At 41.4% G+C, this 25,827-nt stretch overlaps 1 protein-coding gene across 3 annotated transcripts; it reads left to right on the forward strand.

Moving 5' to 3' along the window:
• Positions 1–3,052: 3,052 nt before the first annotated feature.
• LOC139465891 (endoplasmic reticulum membrane sensor NFE2L1-like) lies at positions 3,053–15,928 on the forward strand. 3 transcript variants are annotated; one of them, XM_071247871.1, is made up of 9 exons: positions 3,053–3,168; positions 9,846–9,977; positions 10,122–10,221; positions 10,576–10,667; positions 10,990–11,181; positions 11,782–12,202; positions 12,731–12,928; positions 13,803–13,879; positions 14,265–15,928. In XM_071247871.1, the coding sequence occupies exons 1-9, from the start codon at positions 3,115–3,117 to the stop codon at positions 15,069–15,071; spliced, it is 2,073 nt and encodes a 690-aa protein (XP_071103972.1). In that variant the 5' UTR covers positions 3,053–3,114; the 3' UTR covers positions 15,072–15,928. The 3 variants fall into 3 exon arrangements, with proteins under 3 accessions (XP_071103972.1, XP_071103971.1, XP_071103970.1); XM_071247870.1 differs by lacking the exon at positions 3,053–3,168 and adding an exon at positions 3,523–4,489 and having other exon boundaries at positions 11,785–12,202; XM_071247869.1 differs by lacking the exon at positions 3,053–3,168 and adding an exon at positions 3,524–4,489.
• The last annotated feature ends 9,899 nt before the right edge of the window (positions 15,929–25,827 follow it).

A 25,827-nucleotide genomic window follows, 5' to 3' on the forward strand; every position in this document is an offset into this window, starting at 1 on the left:
ATTATTTCCAAAACACAACTATGAAACCCGTATCAAATACATCACCATCGAATAACCATGTCTTGTTTGTTTCATATTTAGCCACCGTCAAACATGGGGGCATACGTTCTTTTGCCTTCAATTATTTGATGTATTTTATAGTGAGTTGCATGACTTGTTATAATTGGGTAACACGGCAGTTGAGAAGCTAAAATAGAGAAGAGATGGCTTAAAGGGAGACTCAACTATACATACATAATTCTAATTATACAAAAGGATAGGAAATCTCCACCAGGCATAGAGCACGGTCCCGTTAATCTCGACAAATGACAATATGTTTGGGATAAATTAGGACTGGTATGACCCTTGTGAACGTGCACTACTGTGACGTCCTTCATTTTCCCCAGGCAAGGGAGTTAACTGGAAACTGAACTTTTATAGTCAGTTAACTCCCTTGCCTCGGGAAGATGGCGTCCTTTAGCCGACGCCTTTACTTTCAGCCCAGGTGTCTGTATGTCTGTCTGTGTGTGTTTGTCAGTCTGTGTGTCTCCGCGTGTGTATGTCTGTCTGTACGTGCGTGCGTGTGTGTGCCTGTCTCCGTGTGTGTATGTGTCTGTGTGTCTGTGTCTGTGTGTGTTTTTGCGTGCGTGTGTCTCTGTGTGTCTCTTTGTCTGTGCGTGTCTGTGTGTGTGTGTGTATCTGTGTGTCTGTGCGTGCGTGTGTATGAGTAAGTCTGTCTGTCTGTGTGTCTGTATTGTTACAAAGGGGGTGTGGGTGATGCAATATGAATGTTACATGTAATAAACTAAGAGATAAAAGGTATACCAAGTTTGCTTTTATGTAATTAACAATTGAAATAACAGTTGTTAAATTTGAATCTCTTTCTTACCGTCACACATTCCTATGACAGTTTAAAAAGATATATATGTGGCTGGGTAATTTTGCGTAAAAAGAAATTGGTTCAATGCAGACTTGGGTAAGAAATGAATTTGCAACCACATGACCCCTGCCTTGTTTGAAATGTTGTCAATTTGTGCCGAAAAAGGCACATTTATTGATTTTCAAACAAAAGATGTCTTTTTAAAATACCTATCAACAGTTTTGTAGTATACGAAAAGGTTAAATTTTATATCAAATTATATTTTCTAAAACAAAACCATGTAGAAGTATTCTTTGTGTGCCGACTAAACGCCAGTGCAGTTAATTTTGTGGATATAATATCGCTGACAACGAAAAAAAGATTGATGTTTTTAAATCCACCATAAACTCAACAACAAAGGTTCCTGTGACACAAATATTTTAGTGTATTTTTCAAACAAGTGAAGTTTGGTTTCAATGTGGGAAGTCACAAAAACGCTACAGAAAAGCATGCATTCCATGCAAAAGTTGACTTTTATGCAAGCCCCATGCATTTCACTACCCAAGACCGCCTCTGTGGTCTAGTGGTAGAGCGTCCGTCCGGAGAGCGGAAGGTCCGGGGTTCGATCGCCGGCCGCGTCATACCAAAAGACGTTAAAAATGGTACTTGTTGTTACCCTGTCTGGCGCTCGGCATTAAGGGGCTAAAACAAGGACTGGTCGGCTTGGAGTCAGTATACTGTGTCTGAGTGGGAAATTCATGTTAAACTGCGGCATGGTATCTCAGTGAGCTAGCACTATAAATCGGCATCAGTCCGGACTAGTACAAGCAGCCACACAAACACACACACGTACATGCACGTCGCTATATAAGTGCAATAATCTTGGACGCGACGTTAAACCCCATTTCACCTCACCTTCCCTACCCAAGAATGGGTATAAAACATGTGCGTTAACGGGATTCCATATGCATTGTTTAGCATCGTGCTGCGATGGACGAATTCGAGTGTACCGACGTCGAGGTGAACGTTACGTCAATCATTGTGTCATGGAAGAAGATCGGTTCGGGGGCGGCAGCGTTATGGTATGGGGTGGGATAACAGCAAGACAGAGGTCCCGTTTGATAGTGGTAGATGGAAATCTCAATCAGCGCTACCGCGACGAGATCATCGGCCCTATTTTTCTACCGTTTTTGCGTCGTCATGGCATTTACACATGACAACGCCCGGCCTCATATTGCTCGACTTGTTCAGGAATCTCTTCAACAAAACAACGTGTATGTCATCCCCTAGCCGGCTCGCTTCCCCTGATCTCTCACCAATCGAGCACATGTGGGATGGGATGGATCGGCGCCTTCGACGTCAACCACGGACACTCTAGGAACTGACAGATATGGACAGATATCCCACAGGAATTTGTGCGACTCCTGGTCCTTTCCATGAGACGAAGATGTGTTGCTTGCATCGCAACCAGAGTTGGTCACACACGCTAGTGATTTGTAAATTGACATTTTGGCATGTTCATGGGTTTTTTGTTTTAATGAAATCACGCATTTTCTGAAGTCAGTATGGCAAATTCACCATTTGGACACTTACAGGGAGTCGTTTATCTGTTGCAAACCGAAATTGTTTCAGATTTGGTAAAAAACATAACTTTACATTAAATCTAATTCAATGTCACAGGAACTTTTGTTGTTCAGTATATGATAAAATCAACTGAGAGGCATATATTTTCTTTTGCAAATCACTTCATGGCGATTCACATTTGAGTGTGAGGAAAGACGTGGCTTAGTGTTATCACCCAGCTATCATCCCACTGTCTCCAGGGCCTGCAATAATTGACAGTGATAACAAAAGTGCAGTGATGCAAACACGTTTGTTCAAACATACATGTATATATATGTCTCTCCATAGCCTGACAGAGACTCCACACGTGACTGTCTGCTTGCCCAATAGCGATATACTGACCTGGATTCTCCAGGAATAGAAACAAGAACTAGAACAACGTGTTATTCAAGCGGTAGCATAGGTTGTAACGTATGCTTGCAAAAGTGAGACCAGTGCGTCAACATAACGATTTTAAATAATCATGACATGCTTAGATTGAATATATATCATATAAAACAAGCAAGATAAACCAAGAAATACTTTTACAGAACATAAACATTTCAACCAATCGGAAACTCGTATACTTAGGGTCAGAGGTCGTATATTCATACCAGGACAGAACCCAGTCGAGGTTGTCAATATACAGGATTGTGGTATTGAAAACCTCGAAAATGTTGCAAATACAGTCCGTGATGCCACATACGGGTGGCCAGGAACGTTCACAGGTAATGTGGTGTATACTATTATGTTTCATTCGTTGTTTATTTGTGGTTATAAACGAAACGAACACTCCTAAACGTTGACGATGCCTGGGGCACGATCGAGGAGAGCTTCGCCATGGTTTGTGATCAGCTGGGTTAGGCAAGTTATGGATCGATAATTTGCGATCGGACGCAAGTATATGTTCTTGTTTATGGCAGTATTGTTTATTTGTGACTATGTGGATAAGGGTCATTTTGTATTATTTATTTCTTTCGTGTGTATGTCGATTTGTAGGGTCAAAGTGTACTCAATGATCTTGTGATAGGCCCGGAAGTAGGTCAGAAGAAGAGTGTACATGTGTTGTACGTCACTTCCCGTACATGCGCAGTGGTTGTGTGATGTCATAACAAACGTGCTGATTCATTTGTCTGGAGCTGTGAAATAGAATTTTCGAGAACGGGAGTTTTATGCACTAATTTGCTGTCTGAAGATTATGAGAAGTGAAGATGTCACCCCCAAGGGAATGATGAGATGATGGAAGTGTCGTTTGTTCAATCTGGATAGCATTTATGATGAATGTTATACGGTGCTTCGCCACAATGGCAGGGATATGCTTGTGACTATTTTTAGCACTGGTTGAAAGAAGCAACAGATAGACAAAAACAAAGAAAAAACTCAAAATATTTTCGAAGAACATTTGACATACAGGCCTACTTTCCTTGCACTTTTGGAGATACAGTCAAACAGTAACAGGATACAGCCATTATGATCAAGCAGTACTTCACGGATGGACTTATCCAAATAGCGATAATACTCAGCCTTTTGAGAACTGATCTCAATAATTGGCATTTACATAACAACTACATAAACTACCCAGAAGTTCAAGACATCATTCTTGGACAATCATTTGCCTACACAACAACAAACTTTCATAACCAGTACAACACCCAGAACAGTCCAGGTGGAAGTGTACATCCCAAAAATGTAGACAATGACTTTTTCTCTTCAATTTTTAGAGATTTACGAAGTTTATCAAGATTTCGACGTTTTGATGGAATCGCTACTGAAGTTAATGCTTTTTTAGTTAGTGAAACCACTTTTGGGCTACCTGCTACTGCAGCCAGTGGCCCTCCTCAGTCACATTCCAGTGAAGATTCCAATAACAATAACCATGCTCATCCTGCCATACCAAATGCAGAGACATCTGCATCATTGGTCCAAGAAAATGTTGACAATCAAGCCTCTACATCAGAAGGTGTATGTTCTGTGACTGATGGTGATGATAGTGTAGGTGCAGTTGGGGTTCCACCACCCTCTGAACCAGGAAGTGAACCTACAGATGAGGTACAAACATCTTTATGTTCATATGAGTAGATTTGTTAGATTGTGTGTTCACTAACAGTGTTAGTCTTGATGATCGGATTATAGTTCAACTATCCTTCAGATATATTTTGTACTGCAGCCAAAGTGATTTTACTCTTCTAGCATGCGGCCGAAGTGATTTTACTCTTCTAGCACTAGGCCTGTATCTGGTCTACCGATAGGCTAACATGTTCCTGGTTGTGGCATATTACAAATTAACATCAACAGCAACCATTTGTCCGGGTCCCCAATCTGGAAAAAAATCGTTTGATTTAGTAACGTAAGGTCAATTATAGCTCACTCACTAGCACTAATATCTGCTATAAATGATGCCAAGAGACAAATTTCCTTTTGTCTGTCTTGAGGATGTGAATGAGACTATCCACTAAAGCAGTGATAGAAATTACATTAATGGGGGTCCTTAAGATTTTTAATAATGATAATAATAGGCTATTTATATTCCACACCATTCAGCGGCATGCTCAAAGCGCTATTATTACCCCAGTTACTGGATCATTGTGCACTCTAAAATCATTCTCAGCTCCCTGGGGAATATACAACCCAAGCTGCCTGTTAGGCACCAGAAGGTTAACACCCACAATGCCATCTCATCCTACCGGGTACCCATTCACTTCTGGGTGAACAGAGGCACATTTCGAACAAAGTCACTTGCCCAAGGAGATGCCACGTGTGTTACATGTGCTTCAGCGTGGGACAGGAACGAAGCCTTAGAAACGCGGTCACCCATCCGAAGACTCTCCGCGGCCGATGTTGCTTAACTTCACCTGAATTGTGACCTGTGCGCTGTACACAGGACCATGTGTCACCATGTACTGGCTAGTGACCGAGTAATAATGATCTCTACGACCCTCTTATAGTGCACACATGATCGCGACTTGTTTTACTTTTGCTTGTTTTCATTAGAAAGAAGGGAGATATATTTAATCATGTTCAACAAAATTGATTAGCAAAAATGACTAGTTTGGAAATATTTAAAGTACTCCAGATAAACTCCCTGCTAGAATATACCTTAAGTAATGAAGTGAAGGCGTCATGTGGCTACAACAAATGTTATATTAGGGATAACACTTTCTTTGTAAAGTACAGATTCTCGTATTTTTGGGGTTGAGTCCCGTTCGGGATTCGAACCCATGTGCCAGAGTGAGGCATCTAATCGGCAGCACACAAAGTCAGCGATCTAACCCACTCAACCACCGAGGCTTCCACAAGAATGAAAGTCCGACAACTGGTAGTCTAGATCATGTACTTTGTGTACCCCTCTGACAAGTGTAAATTTGCACGTCTCCCATGCCCGAAAACTATGAACACATTCATTCAACATTCAACACACAATGCTATTTAGAAAAATGTTAACAGAAATTCAACAAGGTTATGCACATTTAGTTTAGTCATGGCTTACAGTCTGTCATTTCTCCCTGAAATGCGATTTTGGAACATAATTCAGCACGTTTTTAAAATATGCATAACCTGAATATATCGTGAAATCCGTTATAAATAGTAGCAGTAGTTATTTAAAAGCATGCCTTACATCAAATGAGGGGAATATTAGTTTTCAGCCTTTGGCAGATGACTCATATTAAAATATTTCTTTTCAAATGTTCATTATGATGAGTATGAATACTATATGAATGTAATGGTAATAATGTCAAAGGCCTTTGTGTGTAACCATAGCAACCACGATCAAAATGTAACAGCTTACCTTAAGAATTCATCACCAGAAAAATCGCAGACACATGATATTACCCTATAAGCATGATAAGGAATTAGAAAAATTAAGAATAGTTAAAGAAAATGTTCTTTTACAAATAAACAAGAAAGTGCCATGTTTTCAGACTTTGTCATGTGCATCATGTACATCACTCTATGATCCTTATGTTAACAAACAAAGGCAGTCAGGTTAATGTTTTCCAACATTACAATAGAAATTAAGAATACAGTATTATTGCAGCTGTTCAGCATGTTAATTCTTTTGCCACCTGTGGACTCCTTTCTTGGATACACCCAAAAGCAATACCCCTCTTAATCCTTGAGTGCAAAGCCAACTTTGATGATGACCTCCAAATGAACCAATGCTTAATTCTCTTTGTTTTATGTCCATGTTTTCACACAGATAGACATGAAACTCTCCACATCTTTGCTGCTGAAGCTATTTTATTGCATGATCATTAATGCATGGACAGAATTTTGAGACGTTGCTATGATTCAAATTTCCTTTGTTTGCAATTTTAAGTTAGCAATCACTCTGATAATTGTGGGTGTGAGGCTTACTACTCTTTGATGATACATTAGTCATGTCAAATGATGCATCACCAGCGTTAGAAATTGGCACTAGTCCTAGTCCTTGCCAAACTGCCCAATGGTAAAGGTATAATAAGGACTAGTAGAAATTTGCCCTTTTTTTAGGGTTTTGTTATATGTTATCATTATAAGGACTAGTGGAGGAATACTGTTAGTTTCTAACCATGATCATGATGTTGTGATACAGTAACCTGATAATCATGATAATAAAAGGCACTGCTAGTTGACATTTTGCTCATGTCTTAACTTATCACAATTGATGGTGCTTTAGGGTGTTTAGGGGAAAATTACTTGTAACTTTCGACTTTACAACTGACTAGTGATATCTAGAACCTGACAGTTGACAGTCTGATTTCAGCCACTTGTCCAAAACCACTATTGTCCTGTAAATGTGGGTGTGAGGCTGTCTCTGGTGATCATGGTGATACATTAATCAAATTAAATGATACGTCATGATGTTGTGATATTGCTCTCATACAACCAGCAGCATACATGACTACAGTACAGTCATACTAATTTGTCGTGTTGTACATGTGACATTGAGCAAGGGGATGTGGCTAAACATGGTCTTAGAAGTGTAACCAAGAGTACAAAACAAACTCTGGACTAGTTCTACCCCCTATGTTTCTGATCATGCTCTTAACAATGCATATGGGTTTCAGGCGCATGTAATGTTGATTGTAACTATTTGCATATTCCTATGAGCAAAGTGATTGATGTATGGTTGGTTCTCAGACGGAATTGACAAGAAAATGCCTGTGGAACGCATCTTCCCGAGGCAAGAGAGTTAACTGACTTTAAAAGTCCAGTTTCCACCCTTGCCGAACTAGGCTGGAATTCCTGGGCTCGATCGTAGCGCCACCAGTGGCTATTACGGTGGCGCCCAGTCAAGACGATCTGATCGATAATCAAGATCTATATTGTGATAAAACGAGTCTTACATCGCGAATATCATCAAATCACGTGAGCACCTTGATTAAAAACATGAAAAGATTTAGAAAATATCTGTTGACAACGAGTTGGCGGTGCACATGTTTTGCAAATCCTGCAGTCGATCGAAATCTGCATGACACTTTACGAACCGGATTTCGAGCTCGGTGCGCAATTTTGATTGGACTATGCAGAGACTCGTTAGTCCAGCCAAAATGTAACTCCATAATACCAGCCTAGTTCGGCAAGGTTGGTAACTGGACTTTTATAGTCAGTTAACTCACTTGCCTTGAGAAGATGGTGGATTGGGGTGTATACAATGTTGCTTTATTATGCAAGTCTATACAAGTAGTACTATTTACCTAGTCAGCACATGGTGCATGGCTCAAAATTACTAGTGCTGTGCTCACAGCACACACAGCGTAGGAAATGGCACGCTGGAATTACAGTGCCTCATCTTTGATTTCTGTTGACGGTTTCCGAGATGTTTGAAATTGCACAAAATATATATTTGAAAGTACTCGCTTCTCTCTATATTTTTACAGAATAACATGAATATTACATAGGTCATGCTTTTCAAGAGGAAGTAACTCATGTTGACTATTGTGAAAAACCTAGCAGACAATCGCTATTTGTCAAAATGGAAGTCTAAAAGGAAAAACTCTACTATTATTTATTTCTTCAAGCCTACTTCTATAACTTTTTATAAAGTTACTGCAGACAACAAACAAGAAAAGAGCCTTTATTGCTGAGTGCTAGTGCTAACATTGAAAAATCTCTGAGAAGCGACTGACAAGTGATAGTACTGAAGTACCAAAGCCACAATTATTTAAACATAAATCAGTATGATGCATTCCCAGTAACTGGTCTGGGTTATTATGTGATGGGGAAGTGATGGGGCTCAGCCAGTTGTAAAAGATGGAAATTGAATAAAAACTTGTCTATGGTTCTAGGAATTTCAGAGCCAGCAACCTTGAAACACATTTATGTCAATTAAAAGTTTGATGGAATGGATTGGCTGCCTTTTTCACAAATAATTATTGGGTTATATATACATGATGTATAGACATGGCACACCTGACAAACCAGTGCCCCAGCACACCTGATTTTATTTTTTAATTTTGAGCCCTGTAGTGGTAGTGGCTGTGGTATTGGTGCCTCAAAGCACCAAGCCTATCCGGAGGTAGGGTAAGGATGAGACCTTTCTCCGTTTCATCACTGGACTAAGGCTTACAAAGCTGAAGTCACCTGACACAGATTAAGTCATAAATATAAACAATGGTAATTAATTACGAGTTAATAAAAATTTATTCAGATTTATTAGGCATGTTAAACTAAGAACAATAAAAACAATTTGGAAATATTGGTGTTAGTTCAATATTTGTCAGTAGTTATGAGATTGCAGTTGTGTTATTGTTTTGATAACTGTTAACATTCTGAATCTGTTTTTGTTTTGAAATAGAATGTCGCTTAATATTGAAATGACAGTAAATTCACGGACATAAATATCCAACACATGTGACTATCATGAGCCTAGTATTGTGAAGCACTTGACCTGGGCAGAGTGGTAGGCGGAGCTACTCTCGTCTAATATTGCGGCTATGACTTGTCTGCTAATTATATGCAAGGAGAAAGTGTGAGAAGGATGTATTCTGCCTCAGCTCTTCGCAGTTTTCACAATTACAGTGGTTGTGGGATGCCATTGGCAAGTTATTCATTGTTTTGTTATGATTATCAAATATTTAGCTATAGTTGAAGCGTGACAAAAATTTATATGACATGTCCTTTTTAAACAAAGTATTCACTGTGCTTATGTATCTTTCTTCCTGTTTCTAAATTTGACAGTAGTCATGAAAATCGTATTTGTTCGCATATTCTAAATGGACGACTATTCCACGGTATACTCCATCGGGACAATCCGACTACAGCAACTGCTAATGTGATGTTTGTCTGAAGCAGTACAGAGAGGGAATGCTGTAGTAAACAGTTTGTGATCTGCAGTCTTTGTTTTCCATGATACTGCAATAAATTAGTAGACTGCCCCTTTATCATGAAGTCAACTATATCATGCATCTTTGTTGTGTTGCAGGACTTGGATCTAATTGAGGTATTATGGCGACAAGACATAGACCTGGGTGTTGGGAAGGAGGTTTTTGACATCAATCTCCGACGAGAACTTGAGCGGGACAGAGAGATAGAACTACAGAAAAAGAGAGAAAAGGTTTGTTAGTTTCTTCTTTTGACTGTAAATATCATTCCACTCTGTAACTATCTGAACATGATATTTTGAAGAACTTTAGGCACACAAGTTGGTATTCATGCTATTGCAACTTTCTGTAAGGGAATAATGCTTGTGTGTTTATAGCAAAAGGAACTTGAGCTACTCAGACTAAAGGCAGATGAAGAGAAGCGACAGCAGCAGCAGCAATGGCTAAGCCAGAATTTCATGCAGGATGGAGAAACTGGTTAGTAACATCTGAGTACCATCTGAGTACAGTCTGATGTGATACCTTTCAACCAGCTCCAGAGCTTGATAAGATTGATGCATGTAATAACTGTCAACTAGTGTCTCGTGAAACCCATGGATGTAACTTTGTAAACACTGCCAACCACGTTTGAGTCTCATGTTTAGTACTTGAATGCGTGGCATAAATTGTTTTTTTGCATTCTTCCAACCACTAGTTTCCTTTTGTTTTGTCGTATCTGTAATTGTTGTACATGGAGACATTTTCAGTCTGTTCTTCATGGTAAGAGACTGATCAATGTCAGTGCTATGCAATGTTGAAAGTTGTTGATAATGTGCATGACTTTTCTTCAAGGCGAATGGGTTCCCCTGAATGGCTCGGTGTCTCTCCAGTCCTCGCCCCCACAGATGCCTCCAGATGTCCTCACCAACTCCCAGCTGCTAAACGTAAGTAGGGTGTAACTTTTTGTTGTTTTCAAGCAAACTGATTTGTAGACATGTCATAAGATCACAATTATTGTGTCATCGAACTTGTTGGTATCTGTGTATGCATTCAGTCAGCAGGCAGAAAAGCTGCTTCCCATATATATGTGGAAGGTACAATATGTGAAGCTTATTCATGGAGTGTCTCATAGCTATAGGGCTACTGCTGTAGGAGAGAATACCCTTGGTAACTCTGTGCATTATTCTAAGCATGCTAAGTATTTAATATTAATATTTTCAAAAGTTTTGATTTTTTTGCTTCTACTATATTCTGTCTGTCTCTCAGAGTGCCTTATCCTTGGAGGAGGCACTGGACATCTTGCATGCCGAGACCGGCACATTTGTTGACCCCGGCTACACTGTGCCCGACGACAACACACAACTGCCAATGCCACCCCAGTCACACATCAGCCCCACAGTGCCAGCTGTGGAGAATTTTCTGCTGGAAACAGAGAACTACCCCACACAGGCTGTGCAGGTATGCCCACCTCACCTCTGAAATATTAAACATGTCTTATTTGCAGGGTGCGCTTCAACATCAAACTAGGTGTCCATTGCTTTGTTGTTTAATCAGGAACTAAACTCATCTGTGTATTGAGGCGCAGCCCGCAACAATAATATTCCTCTACGTTCATGAAACTCTGTCAATGTCATCCATGTTGCCCCCCCCCCAAATTAGTAGGCAACAGTTTCATATGGTTAGCACATGATATGAGTGAGAATCTCCCAAGCATGTTTGTTTTCATAACAAGTATTAACTGAGAAGTGTTGATGTATTAGATATCAAAGACAATGGTTGGATTTCATTTATTGTCCAATATCATTAATTATTATTAATAGTAGCAGTCCTGTTCCCCCTTTTTGACAGTAATAAGTTTCCAGAGAAAATTTCATGAACTGCTCAGAGCAAAGGGGACATATACCATCGTTTTTAAGAACTCATTTTTTCAAAAGTTGTCATGTCTGATAACCAAATGATATATTTGTCTCGTTATGCCTGAGTTTTATTTGTGTTTGTTAGGAAGTGACAATGCTTGCAACATTCACAATACAACCAATGAACGTTAATCTTCTCCAGCAGCCTCCACAACACCTCTCAGCAAATCTGAACCGACAGGAGAGTCTGGACCAGCACTGGGATGACCTCGTCAGCCTGCTGGATCTGGCTGGAGTGAACAGTTCCCAGCTGAACATGACCAACATGAACCCCACACAGCTGAATATGAGCCAGTTGAATACCGCCAGTACTGGGCCACAGATGAATGTCACAAACATAAACACTCCATCAATGAATATCACCACATTGAACAGCATGGCGTTGAACATGAGCAACGAGGCAAACACAACAAGCGTTATGACTTCTCAGTCGGTACAGAGCCCCTGCATCAACAACAATGTGCTGCTGCAGAATGCCACAATGCCAGCTCCAGTGGCCGATGTCACAATGCCTGTTCCAGTCACCAACACAACTCAAAGCATGTCGCCCATCAATAGCACAGGTACGTGATAGGAAGCAACATCAGGCCTTTTACTTTGTACATTGATCTCAGTGATGATTTTCAGGCCATTCCACATGTCATGAATGTAATGTATGCCTGTTATCACTCTAATTTACACTTTTCCATAACTGCAGATGACAATAACTTCTTTTTTAAGCTCATGCCCTTAAGATGATATATGAAGCAGATAGTCACAATGAATCATTTCCAATGCCCGAAGTATAGGGCAGATTGGTTCGGGTTAGTTGACAAGTTCCAGATATGAAGGGGCGGTCTTGTAGCCTAGTGGTTAAAGGGTTCGCTTGTCCCGACGAAGACCCAGGTTCGATTCCCGACATTGGTACAATCATCAATGTGTGAAGCCCATTTCTGGTGTCCCCCGCCGTGATATTGCTGGAATATTGCTAAAAGCAGCAGTAAACCTCACTCACTCACTCACTCACTCAGTTAACTGTCATTTCACAGCCTCTGCTTCCATATTTTTCCACCAAGAGAAACATGCTAACAATGACTGGTGTCTGTCTACAGGATTCCTGCCCCCAAGCCAGGAGTTTAACTCCTCTGTGCCCAACACAGACACCATCGGTGGCCTGGACTGGGATACCAGCGAAATGCTCTTCTCTAATGTCACTGGCACAGTCAATCAGACCGAGGGTCTCGAAGACATTGACGGCATCCTGCCCAACTTCCTGCCAGAAGATGAGCTTGATCTGGCCATCAATGAAGGTAAGCTCATTGCAATCTTCATGTAATAGAGATACATAATAGGAAATTCATGAAAACTATGCTTTAAAGTTTGCAGAAATGTGTGCAGAATTATCAAAAACTGGTTGCAGACTTTGGACTGCAGAATTCTGCACTTTCGGTATGCAGAAATACAAAAGTCAACATCACTTCAAGTCCCCATATTTTACTAAACCATTTCTCAAAACTTAAAATGTTAAAACAATTCTTTTCTTTTCTTTTTTTCTCATATCAAACAACACCTCAAATAATTATCTGGAATGATTAAATTAATACAATGCACAAGTCAAATAACGACTGTTGATTTCAGTAATCATATGCAACTTTTACATGTTTATAACCAGCTTCGTCTATCATGTTAAAATTCTGCACTGTATTTGACAAATCCTGAAGCACAAAATTGCAAATTTTGTGTTCTGTGCAGAATGATTTTCTGCAAAATAGGTACATTTCTGCCCTGAGAGGGCATTTCTGCAAAATATTCCATGGAGTATTACGATGCTCATGATGTCAATCACTGGATTGTCTGGTCCAGACTCGATTATTTATAAACTGCTGTCTTGTAGTTGGAATATTGCTGAGTGCTGCGTTAACCATCAAACATTCTGAAATGAGTGTGAGCTAGTTACATGTTTATTGAGTCTGTTTGGCTTGTTGATGGAGATGGTGAGTGGATGATGACATCTCAGTTCAGACTCACTCCCCCACGTTTGTCTTGTAGTATGACTCGGCATGTACTTTCATTTTCACATGTGATGTTAGTCATGTGTCGTCTGTGTTCTTGAGGAGGGGGGGGGGGACATGACAGGAAATGACTGGAGATAATAATGACTATTTTGTGATGTTGTGTTGTCAGGACTACAGACCATGCAGATGTTGGATGAAGCCAGTAGCGATTCTGCTGTGTCGATGGGCAGTGCTTCTCCAATGCAGGTTAGTCAACTCAGACTACTCTTCAGAAATTGCAAATTAGTCAACTTCTTGATGAATCAAAGCTGGTGTTGCATGCTGCTATGAATTTGCACAAGACAGTCAGTTCTAAACCCTATTCTGTTATGAGCGGTGTTCCTTTTCATTTGCATGCCATGTTTCCTGATCTTTTTAATATACAGAACCAAAACAGATTTTTTCTTGTACCGAAGACTGAGGACACAATTTCAAAAGAAAGATAAATAAACTCATGAGCCCTAACTTTTTGTGTGCAGTAAACTTGTTTATAACTTTGACATGGTGAACTGTCTGAGAAGACCTCATGAAGGTAATCACTCTGTGGGTAATAAAAAGCTTACTAATTCCGGTTTGTGTCTTGTATTTGCAGGAGTTAAGTGAGTCTCCATATGATGGTCTGGAGGGTGCAACTGGCGGCAGTGACTACGGCAGCCCTACCTACTCCAAGACTTCCAAGTATGAGCCTGATGAATACCATTACAGCTACTCCTGCAGCTTCGGCCACAGCGACTCCTCCCAGACAAACTATTCCACATCCTCCAATGATACCGATGTCAACAAGCCTCTTGGTGGCAACAACCACATCAATCACAATCATACATATCCTCTTAAGCCCGGTGCATCTCCCAAGGAAATAAAGACAAGCATGAGGACAGACAAGCCAAAGACAAAGGGTCCCCATGCTCGAGATCAAAAGCGTGCCCACGAGCTGAATGTCCCCTTCACGGTTGACCAAATCATTGAGTCTCCAGTGGAGGAATTTAACGAGATGATCACGAAGTACAAACTCACAGAGCCACAAATACAACTCATCCGAGATATCAGGAGAAGAGGGAAAAATAAAGTTGCTGCTCAGAATTGTCGGAAAAGAAAATTAGATGTTGTGGTAACCCTGGAGGATGAGATGGACAACCTGAAGGAGATGAAGGAACAGCTGATGAGGGAGCGGCAGCAGATCGACAAGCAGACACGCGAGATGAAAGAGAAGTTCAGCCACATGTACCAGGAGATCTTCCATTCACTGCGGGATGAACATGGCCGCCCATATGATCCAAATGAGTACTCTCTCCAGCAGTCCAGTGATGGCAATGTATTTCTCGTTCCCAGGAATTACAGCTCTGAAGACCAACTTGCCAATGGGAACAAGAAAAGGAAAAATATCAAGAAAGATGATTGAAGAAACAGAATATATCATCATTGATCATATTGAGTGCTATTGAAAGGTAACCCCTTGAGGTCTACTGTGGAGTTGAATTTTGGATTCCCATTTGTTTTTCGGGGCTTTTAGATTCAGGGATGATCTTGAAAGTAACTTGGAACACGCAAATACTGAACTTGTGGACTGGGTCTTGACTAAGCCAGTGTTTACTTGTTGCATATGCCCAGTGATGAAAAAAGCCAGTCATGGTAAGTGTGTTAGGTGGATCATTTAATGGTAACTGAGGTTGTGATAGCTATTTTTACGGTTCCTTTCTATTGCTGTTTCATTATGGATAGTATTGGGGATTGAGACCCAAGGGGTTAACTGATGTGTTAATACCACAATTAATAGTGACCATCTGGCATGGGATTCATTGTACATCTGACAACTCTCGGAAGGAAATTGAGTAGACAGACACCCAAAAAAATCATGCTGGAAGTTTTACCTAAAAAGAACATCCATTTTGTTTCTTTGTGAAGGAAGCTGGTATGATTTTGAAATCCCTTCCTGATAATACTAACAGCTGGAGCTAGTGGAGTGAGATATGGTGGTACTCAGCTCCCGGTATATTTTTGGAACAGTTCAGAAACTGAGAGTAGCGTTGACTTTGTGTATTGACTTGCATATATTGTATGGGCTTGGAGTTCTGGTGAAGGGTAATTCACATCAACCACACCCTATCATAGCATCATAGCATGGCCATCATAGGTTACCATTTGTAGCAGCTTACATAGGAGCACATGTGACAAATGCTTGCCTTGTAATTATCCCAAACCATTTGAATTAACATTCATGACATTCATTAACTACAATGTACTTTCCCCCCCCCCCCCCCCCCCCCCCCCCCCTTGTCTCCTACGTAGCTTTACTGCTTGAGATAATGGAAATAAGGAGGCAGGCACAGAATAGTAGTCCAGTCAGGAGCTATGCCCAGATGGGCTGTATTGTTCCATATCTAGCAAACTGCTCCCAAGAATTAAGCAAGATAAGCACTTGAGAGAGGTACTAGGCAGAGTAGTTGGTTCTTGGCTTATCTAGACATCATTAAATAATTACAGGGGTGAAAATGAGCAGTTGAGTAACCAGATGTTAAATGAACAGAAACCTATGTCAAATTGAATTATTTGATTCCTAATTGCTAGAACTGTCGATATCTCTGTGCCTAGTTACCTCTTTGACAAGTGTTGCGCTGCTTTTAGGTGACATTTCTAGATGTTGAGCTTTCGTAGGGATTTCGCTCGCTTCACGAGGTCTAGATTGCTTCCTAATGGGAGGGTTTGCTTTGTTCCATTTTCATCCAACACAACATAACAATGTGAGAAGAATATCCTGGTGAGGCTGGAATAATGCAAGACTATCTTTTAATCTACTTACCATGCTTGTGTGAGAAATACAGATGTAGACCCTATTTGGCAAATCCTGAGTACATATTGGTGATATGTACTCTTATAAATGTGATGTTCAGTTCTGCTTCCAAACATGATGAAATCAAAAACCCACCTGTCTTGTAGAATACACTTTAATCTGAAACAGTATATATACATGTGTGATATTATCTTTATTAAGCCTCATACATTGTTTGTTTTTGAATCGTTTAGTAAACAAGTCTTATGGAAATGGATTTGTTACGCACACTTGATAAGTTGCAACATGTTACTAATATTTTTGATCAATTATTGAACTCCATTATCTGATTATTTTTTGTAATATATTCAACATATTTGTTATCCTGAGTGAAAGAACCATTCATGCTGTTGTTGATTGTACATATTCACATGTCATCTGTATATAACTTGATTAACATGTTATCGTTGTGAGAGGAGTTGCACCGGTTCACATTGTCCTCATTGGCCATGTTAAAGTCCATTGACTAAGATGTGGCTTCAGCAAGGTTAAGGAAAACTAAATTATTTTTGAGAACTGTTTAGTTTCACATTCGGAAATGGTTGGATTTTGATCGGCATCCTTCCCAGTCACCATCAGTGCTCCTCGTGTATCGTATTGTGCTATTTCATCTTGAATGTCAAACGGTTTTACTGATGTTTATCTTGTGTTCAACATTATTTGTTACAATGTGCATGGATATAACGTTTGCCTGGAATGAAGAGACACATTGAAATTGATTTCTGACAATTGTTCGACATGTTAAACACAAGATTTACGACATGTTTGGTCATGAACATGAATCAAGATATTACAACTTTTCTTGTAATTATCATTACTCTTATGTTAAGGTGTTTTGAGGCAATGTTTTGAAGAAAGGCTGGTGTTTTGTTACTATGGTTACCATGCAGAGTTGGTTCTCAACCTGTTGATTGAGAGAGTGTCAGACTGAGCTTGAATGTAGTATTTACCTTCTTCAAAAGAAATAAAGGTGAAGATTTTTTTATATACACAAGTCTTATTTTTTATTAGCCCCAGAAGTAGGGGAATATCGATTGATATCAATACTGCAATAACATTTCTTTCTTTTCACCTGTGGGGCTGTCGGGTAGCCTATTGGTTAAAGCGTTCGCTCGTCACACTGAAGACCTGGGTTCGATTCCCAACATGGGCACAATATGTGAAGCCCATTTCTGGTATCCCCGCCGTGATATTGCTGGAATATTGCTAAAAGCGGCGTAAAACCATACTCACTCACTTTTCACCTGTGCAGAATTGCATTAGAAGGTGCCATGTTTCTAAGCTTGAGTTTGAGTCTGGGATTTGCCCTCATGATGTAACTAATATTCTATACCAACAAACGTGCAGTCAGCGAGTTTGTTAGTATAGAATATTAGTTACATGGTCCTGTGGTTTATCTGTTCTCATTGGTTTCACCTAAGTGGTAAACATCTTTAAGACATGCAATACTGTTCAAAGCAGTGTAAAACAACTCATTAGCTGTTCACCTGGGAAATTGTCAGTTGTGACACTCCTCCACATCTGTATGCTTGGATGCTCAGATTTGACCTTGTGTCTGCATGGAAGGCCAGATACAAAGATTGTCAAGGAGTGTAGCACAAAGGAGAAAACCTACTTCCACTGGCACTTAGAACCCGGCACTGACCATGTCTTACCCTCAACACTGGCACTTGGAACCCGGCACTGACCATGTCTTACCCTAAACACTGGCACTTGGAGCCTGGCACTGACCATGTCTTACCCACAACACTGGCACTTGGAACCCGGCACTGACCATGTCTTACCCTAAACACTGGCACTTGGAGCCTGGCACTGACCATGTCTTACCCTAAACACTGGCACTTGGAACCCGGCACTGACCATGTCTTACCCACAACACTGGCACTTGGAACCCGGCACTGACCATGTCTTACCCTAAACACTGGCACTTGGAACCCGGCACTGACCATGTCTTACCCACAACACTGGCACTTGGAGCCTGGCACTGACCATGTCTTACCCTAAACACTGGCACTTGGAGCCCGGCACTGACCATGTCTTACCCTAAAACCTGGCACTTGGAGCCTGGCACTGACCATGTCTTACCCTAAAACCTGGCACTTGGAACCCGGCACTGACCATGTCTTACCCTAAACACTGGCACTTGGAGCCTGGCACTGACAATGTCTTACCCACAACACTGGCACTTGGAACGGAGGCTGACCATGTCTTACCCACAACACTGGCACTTAGAACCCGGCACTGACCATGTCTTACCCTAAACACTGGCACTTGGAGCCCGGCACTGACCATGTCTTGCCCTAAACACTGGCACTTGGAGCCCGGCACTGACCATGTCTTACCCACAACACTGGCACTTGGAACGGAGGCTGACCATGTCTTACCCACAACACTGGCACTTGGAACCCGGCACTGACCATGTCTTACCCTAAACACTGGCACTTGGAGCCTTGCACTGACCATGTCTTACCCTAAACACTGGCACTTGGAGCCCGGCACTGACCATGTCTTACCCTAAACACTGGCACTTGGAGCGGGATTGAGTGGTCAGGCCCGCTGACTTGGTTGATGCATGTCATCGTATCCCAACTGCGTGGAACGATGCTCATGACATCAATCACTGGATTGTCTGGTCCAGACTCGATTATTTACAGAGTGCGGCGTTAAACAACAAACAAACATACACAATCTGAACCCGGGGCAAAAGAAAGTATGTGCAAATTGATGCAAATGAAACAAACAAGAAATAGGTATTCGATAGTGATGTATTTCATACCGGTATCAGGGCTGTGTTTTGGACCTTAAGTTTGCAATGTTCCGGCGACTGTTTTCAGCATGGTAACGTGTTGATAATGTTTCTACGAGGGCTGTCCAAAACGTTCTAAGCCTAACAAACAAAACCAACAATTGTGAAAGTGTTTTGTAATTTTATTTTTCAACATAATATCTCTGCTTTTCAATACACTTTTCATATCCATAGTGAAGTTTTTAAATTCCAATTTCAGGTCATCGTTGTTATAGCACTTTCCATGAATGTGTTCTTTCAGTTCAGGAAACAGGTGGAAATCGCTTTGTGACAGGTCTAGGAAGGAAGCTCTTCGTACCAACAGTGTCGCACAGCAGCCTTTGCAAGTCGAGAGGTGTGAGAAGAGGCATTGTCATAAAGTAGTAGAACTCCAGCATTCAGCATTCATCGTCGCTTTTCTATGATAGAATCTCTCAGGCGATGAAGCAAATCAGCATAGTAGGCACCGGTAATCGTCTTTTGAATTTCTAAGTAATCAACAAGGATCACACCCTTTGCATCCCAGAATACAGTGGCCATAACTTTCTTCACTGATCTTGAAGACTGGAATCTTTTTGGTGTCGGCGAAGTGGAATTAGCTGTAAATTTTCTCTGGCAATATCAGTTCCTTTTTCCTTAAGATCAGAATTTAGAAACTTTGGCACCCAACAAGCAGATATTTTATTCATCTGTAAATGTTCATGAATAATCTCTAAATAATCTGTCTGGACCAGCGAAACCAGGAATGATAGTATGAGCAACGTCCCACGCCGTCAGGAAACGATAACATCCTTTCAATCAAGGCCAACCATGGCCACACATCCATGTAGTCGCCTCTTACGACAAGCATTGTTAACTGAGGACCTACTGTAGCCCTGAGTCTCCAAGAGGCTATTGTTAAGTAATTGTCTACAATACATTAAAATAACCTGGTGCATATGTACCACCAAATCTGTTTATTCCGGATAAGACACGCGTTTCCGCTCGTACCGGAAGTGTGTGGGATAGTGTGACTTCAGCTGTCAACTTACGCCCTGCCACCCCCACACGTCACATCCGGTTTATATGTCGCGCCACAAAGTTGCGCAACTGCTCGGGAAACAAAGTGTATGGTATGCCAGCTATGTGGTCTAGAAAGTAGAAACCGGGCGTTGTGCTTTGGAAGCTGCGTTAAACGTATCTCTGTGTTCCACCATTAAAAGAATTTGGTTTGACTTGGTACTAAACGGAGTTACAGCTATCCCATAGTGTTTTCCTAATAGATCCCCGATTCAAATTTGCATTTCGTGCTTGACAAACGATGAAGGCGTGGGCGTACGATAGCGTCTCCCGCCACTACTAATCTCTACATCCTTTAGTAAAATGACCGGTGGATGTCTCCATAACAAGAAACAGTTTGATGTCGAGCATTACACTCTGATCAAAATCCTTCCTGTACCGAATCGGAAGAAGACGAAGCTTCATTTTCTGTCTTAAGTCTGCGTTAACGTATGGGAGTTACGATCACGTTATCGCTAAGATCGAATAATGTGGAGAAAATACATCCTAGGTATTTTAGCAATTCCGTGTGTTTCAATCAGTTAATTGCAAATATTTTCGACATCGTCTGTTCCTTTTGTTGTTCGTTTGTTGTTTAACTCTGCACTCAGCAATATTCCAGCTAAATGACAGTGGCCTGTAAATAATCGTGTCTGAGCCAGACCGTCCAGTGATTGATATTGTGGGCAGTGTCCCAGTGTCATGCTATCAACCAAGTCACCCGATCCATTAAGTCGCCTTTTGCGATCAGCAGCGGTTGTTGGGGACCAGTGGGCCATTGTACAAAGGTTGCTTAGGTGACCGTACCTCCTATACCTCAACATAGAGTTTCGACAGGCGATAGGCTAAGGTTGTCTTCTACAAAGGCGCCTTTTCTAACTTGGATTCATCCACGTTGCTCGACTTATTAATAAAGGGGTTCATCAAAAGGGTGTTAGCGCAGCGGTTGTCGTTACATCAACACCGTTAATGGCTACGGCGTCGACCCCATGGGGGTCTCGAGGGATAACATGTCCCCATTAAACCCTATACCTGTCGTTAGAGTTAATCCACAGTAGAGCTGTGGTTACCATTTATGTCTGATCATACGTCATCGAGTCCCGACGGCGAGTCCCCAACCGGTTCTCTGTGATGCTCGGGGCGGTCGGGTAGCCAAGTGGTTAAAGTGTTCGCTCGTCATGCCGAAGACCCGGGTTCGATTCCCGACATGGGTACAATGTGTGAAGCCCATTTCTGGTGTCCACCGCTGTGATATTGCTGGAATATTGCTAAAGGCGACATAAAACCATACTTACTCTGTGATGCTCCCTTTTAACGATTTTGACTTTATAGTTAAAACACGACTGCGATGTTTTGGTTTAAATACAAAACCGTGGGCGATGGAAAATCACGAGTGCCGACAGCTGGAGGGCTTTTCCAGATCACGATGTTTTACATTTTCAACCAAAACAGGGAGGAGTATTTCACTAACCCATGAACCGTCTAAATGTAAGAAATACCATAAGGAATAAGAAGCACAGAGATACCTTATTGTGAAACAATACAATAGTCAACGAATTACATGACAGCGAGAAAATAACACTTGCAGCATGCAGACAACTGAAGTCAGTGACGTCTAAGATTGAACACCCATTTATCACCCTGGTGGCTCAGTGGGAAAACAGTGGGGGTTGCATGATATGTGAGGTTGCAAGTTCGACTCACTTCATGGAATTTTCATGCGAAAAATCGTGACATCTAACAGTTAAGAATCAACATTAGATGCTTAATTAAACGGATGTTTATAAATCTTTTGTGGTGTAACACTCGTGGACGAAGTTGGAAAGTCAAGGGCTTTCTCTTGGAATGCCGTGGACATGGATACTAGCAACTGAGTTTGTGGGCTTTCCACTATTTGATTATTCAAAAAAATAAGATGATGGCATTATAGGTTAATAAAATGACGTGTCACTACACCGAGCTACGGTCTATTCCATAGTGTTTTCCTAAAAGATTCCGGATTCGGAACATTCAGCAACCTTCCCATTATCCATTAATCGTAAAGCCACGAAAACTGCACCGCGATTCGCCTATAAAATGTGTAATTATATTTTGGATCATGCCACATTTCTATGTCTCGAATCATCGAGAGGGTACGGGTGTTTGGCCACATGACAGTGCAAAGGCGGATAAAAAATCTTTACTGATCCGGTTTACAACTTGATAAGTAAACATATTGTCGCACGATCTAAAATATATGTACTCGTATTTGGCAGGTGTGTTAAGGAGTTAATCATGTTGCATTGGTAGTTAGATCACGACGCATGCACTTTATGAAGCATAGAGTGCAGATTTGAATCGGGTATTATAGGAAAAAACTAAAACAGCTCGTATCTCTGTGTAGTGACAAGACATTGTCAAATTCGTTTATAAGGAGCAGCGCATAGATAAGGTTACCGAAGCTACGTGGATGGTTGCTCGTGTTATAAATTTGTGATTGAATTTCGATTAAAGGAATATTATTTTACACCATAGTAGCAATATTCCAGATGTCATGGCGGCATGTAAGACTCGAATCGACACTGAGCCAGGCAAACCAGCTGTTAACTGCTTGACCGACAATCCAGGCTGTCGGGGCACGGTGACACATCGACAACCAGATCATGTGAAGATCCGGGAGGAATAGGTCTTCTCCAATACATGCTTGCCTAAAAGGCAACTATGCTTGATGTACGAGGCGGGACCGCCTCCGTGGTCTAATGGTAGAGCGTCCGCCCGGAGAGCGGAAGGTCCGGGGTTCGATCCCCACCCGCGTCATACCAAAAGACGTTAAAAGATGGTACTTGTTGTTACCCTGTCTGGCGCTCGGCATTAAGGGGCTAAAACAAGGACTGGTCGGCTCGGAGTCAGTATACTGTGTCTGAGTGGGGTATGTTAAACTGCGGCAAGGTATCTCAGTGTGCTAGCACTATAAATCGGCATCAGCCCGGACTAGTACAAGCAGCCACACACACACATACACGTCGCTATATAAGTGCAATAATCTTGGCCGCGACGTTAAACCCCATTTCACCTCACCTCACGTAAGGCGACTAACGGGATCGGGTGATCTGGCTCACTGACTTGGTTGATGCATGTCATCGTATCCCAATTGCTTGGATCGATGCTCATGATGTCAATCACTGGATTGTCTGGTCAAGACTCGGTTATTTACAGACCGATGTCATATGGATAGAATATTGCCTAGTGCGGCGTTAAACAACAAACAAACAATCAAAAGATCATGCCGTGACCGCCTATTTTAGTCGGCTCCTGCGTAGGACATTCCAAGGCCGAGTAAATAGGTCGTGACACACAATACAACCATAGGGAGTGACGACAAAGCTGACTGATACTTCTCCGAACAGGATATTCCTCTTTGCCTTCACTGTGATTCCACAGTAGGACAAACACTCAATAACAGTTTCCTACGGATGACGGTTTGAAGAATGACTAAGTGTAGAATATGCATGCATATCTTTCTTCAATTTTGCGGCATCATACCAGAGTCTTAACCTTAGACTAATATAAAGTCTTTCAATTGAACATATTTTACAGAAAAAAAACAGTTGTTAAATTCTATTAAAATATAATAAAAAGGAACCCAGAGACTTTCTTCATTTTCAGATACTGCAGTAATCTAGACTTGCCAAACATTATAGACTTGCATGGGCTGTATTGGGTATATTTGTTTCAGGGTCTGTATGACAAACTATGTTAACCTGTTAACAGCCTCGTAGTGAAAACAGAGAAGTGTTTATTTCTGTACATGTATCAACAAGGACGGAAAAGGTGTAGTGGTGCAGCATAACAGTGTTCATTTCCTTGAATGTTGAGAAGTAATTATTCAAAATTAACATATTTAACAAGAGGAGAAGGATATTATTTGAAAACTGTGATTGCTCGAGACCCCAACAACATCCAAACAACCGTCTACGGGACACATACCCTGCATTTGGCGTCATCCAATAATCTGTATGCTACTTGTTATCTATTACCTGTTGTTGTCAACGTTAACCTGCTGATTATCACAACATGTCATGGGGCACGCCAGAAACCTATGATTGGGGGTTCGAATCCCGGTTCGCCCCGATTATGTTTCTAGGTTTGTCAGCACCATACCCGTGCTCGTGGGTCTCACCGAAGTGGTAAACGTCCGAGACCTGCATCACTTCGGGCTTTCCTCCCACATTAAGCTGACACGCCGCGATATAATTGGAATACTGTTAAAAGCGGCGTTAAACCCAACTCACTCACTCACTCACAATATGTCATGCATATATACCTCTCATCACTTAATTGGTTGTAGTCACTCCAGCTTGATAACGGTGTAAGAATCTACATCGAAACTGTAAGTGATGATGTGTGAAAGAGTGAGGACCCGCCTTGTGTATGACTGAACGAGTACCAGTGTGTGTGTGTGTGTGTGTGTGTGTGTGTGTGTGTGTGTGTGTGTGTGTGTGTGTGTGTACCTATAGCTGACTGGAATACAAGATGACATGCATGGCAATCGTGTGTTTCTGTTCACAGACAATTAGCGTCTGTCACCATTCTAGTTGTGTGCATGAGTCGCATCCTATTGCTGTCGCGCGGCCTCCCTGGGAAGGCGGGATGTCCTCCTTAGAACTATGGTGCGAGGACACCAACATCTGACGTACACGAGAGAGACATCCGTCGAGTCACCAAGGAGGAAATACTGCGACCGACATTCATCTTGGCGATGGTACGAATACCCCTCTTGTCACGTCCTCACCCAGACTGTCATGTCCGATTCCTCGAGTAGAAAATGTAGTTTTATGAAACAGTTTACAAGATTTATCTCCCTTGTCTTCCAAAACATTTAAATTTTGAAGCCGCTCATATCATACTCATTTCACACCCTTACGTTTGATCCATGTCATCAAATTTCACTCTGCCAAAAACACTTAGCAGAGAGCGGGGAGAGTATATAGACCGCTTCCGAGGGGTGTCGCTAATCTGCCGTTCGAATGAAACGGTTTATTTCCCGACTAAATAGCTCACACAATCAGAAAAACATTTTTGAAAAACATTTATTCACAAGAAATGTGATTTCGACAAATCTGCTGAAAAAAGGGAATAGAGTGATGCTGATTGTTCAGGTTCAAGATCTCTTCATGCTGAAATAGTGTGTATAGCAGTATTCTAATGAAGAAACATGTCATTGACATGATAATGCGCTAGCTTTTTACACAAGGTATATAATTGTGTGTTTTTCAGTCCAAAATTAACCACAGTAAACTAATTTGATTAAAAAACACGCGCCTCATAAATATGTCCTTTTTATTAACTGAATTGAAATTGAAATCATCCTTCACTGCTTGACCCCCGTCAAGATCCGGGTTAGAACTGGTCTTCAGCAACCCATTCTTGTTGCGAGAGGCGACAACATATAACAGGATCAGGTGGTCAGGTTCACCGACTTGCTTGATGCATGTCATCATGTCCCAGTTGCGTAGTCTGTCGATT

This window comes from Haliotis cracherodii, unplaced genomic scaffold (assembly GCF_022045235.1).
Source record: "Haliotis cracherodii isolate W230 unplaced genomic scaffold, xgHalCrac1.p SCAF_18, whole genome shotgun sequence".
NCBI classification, from domain to species: Eukaryota; Metazoa; Mollusca; class Gastropoda; order Lepetellida; family Haliotidae; genus Haliotis; species Haliotis cracherodii.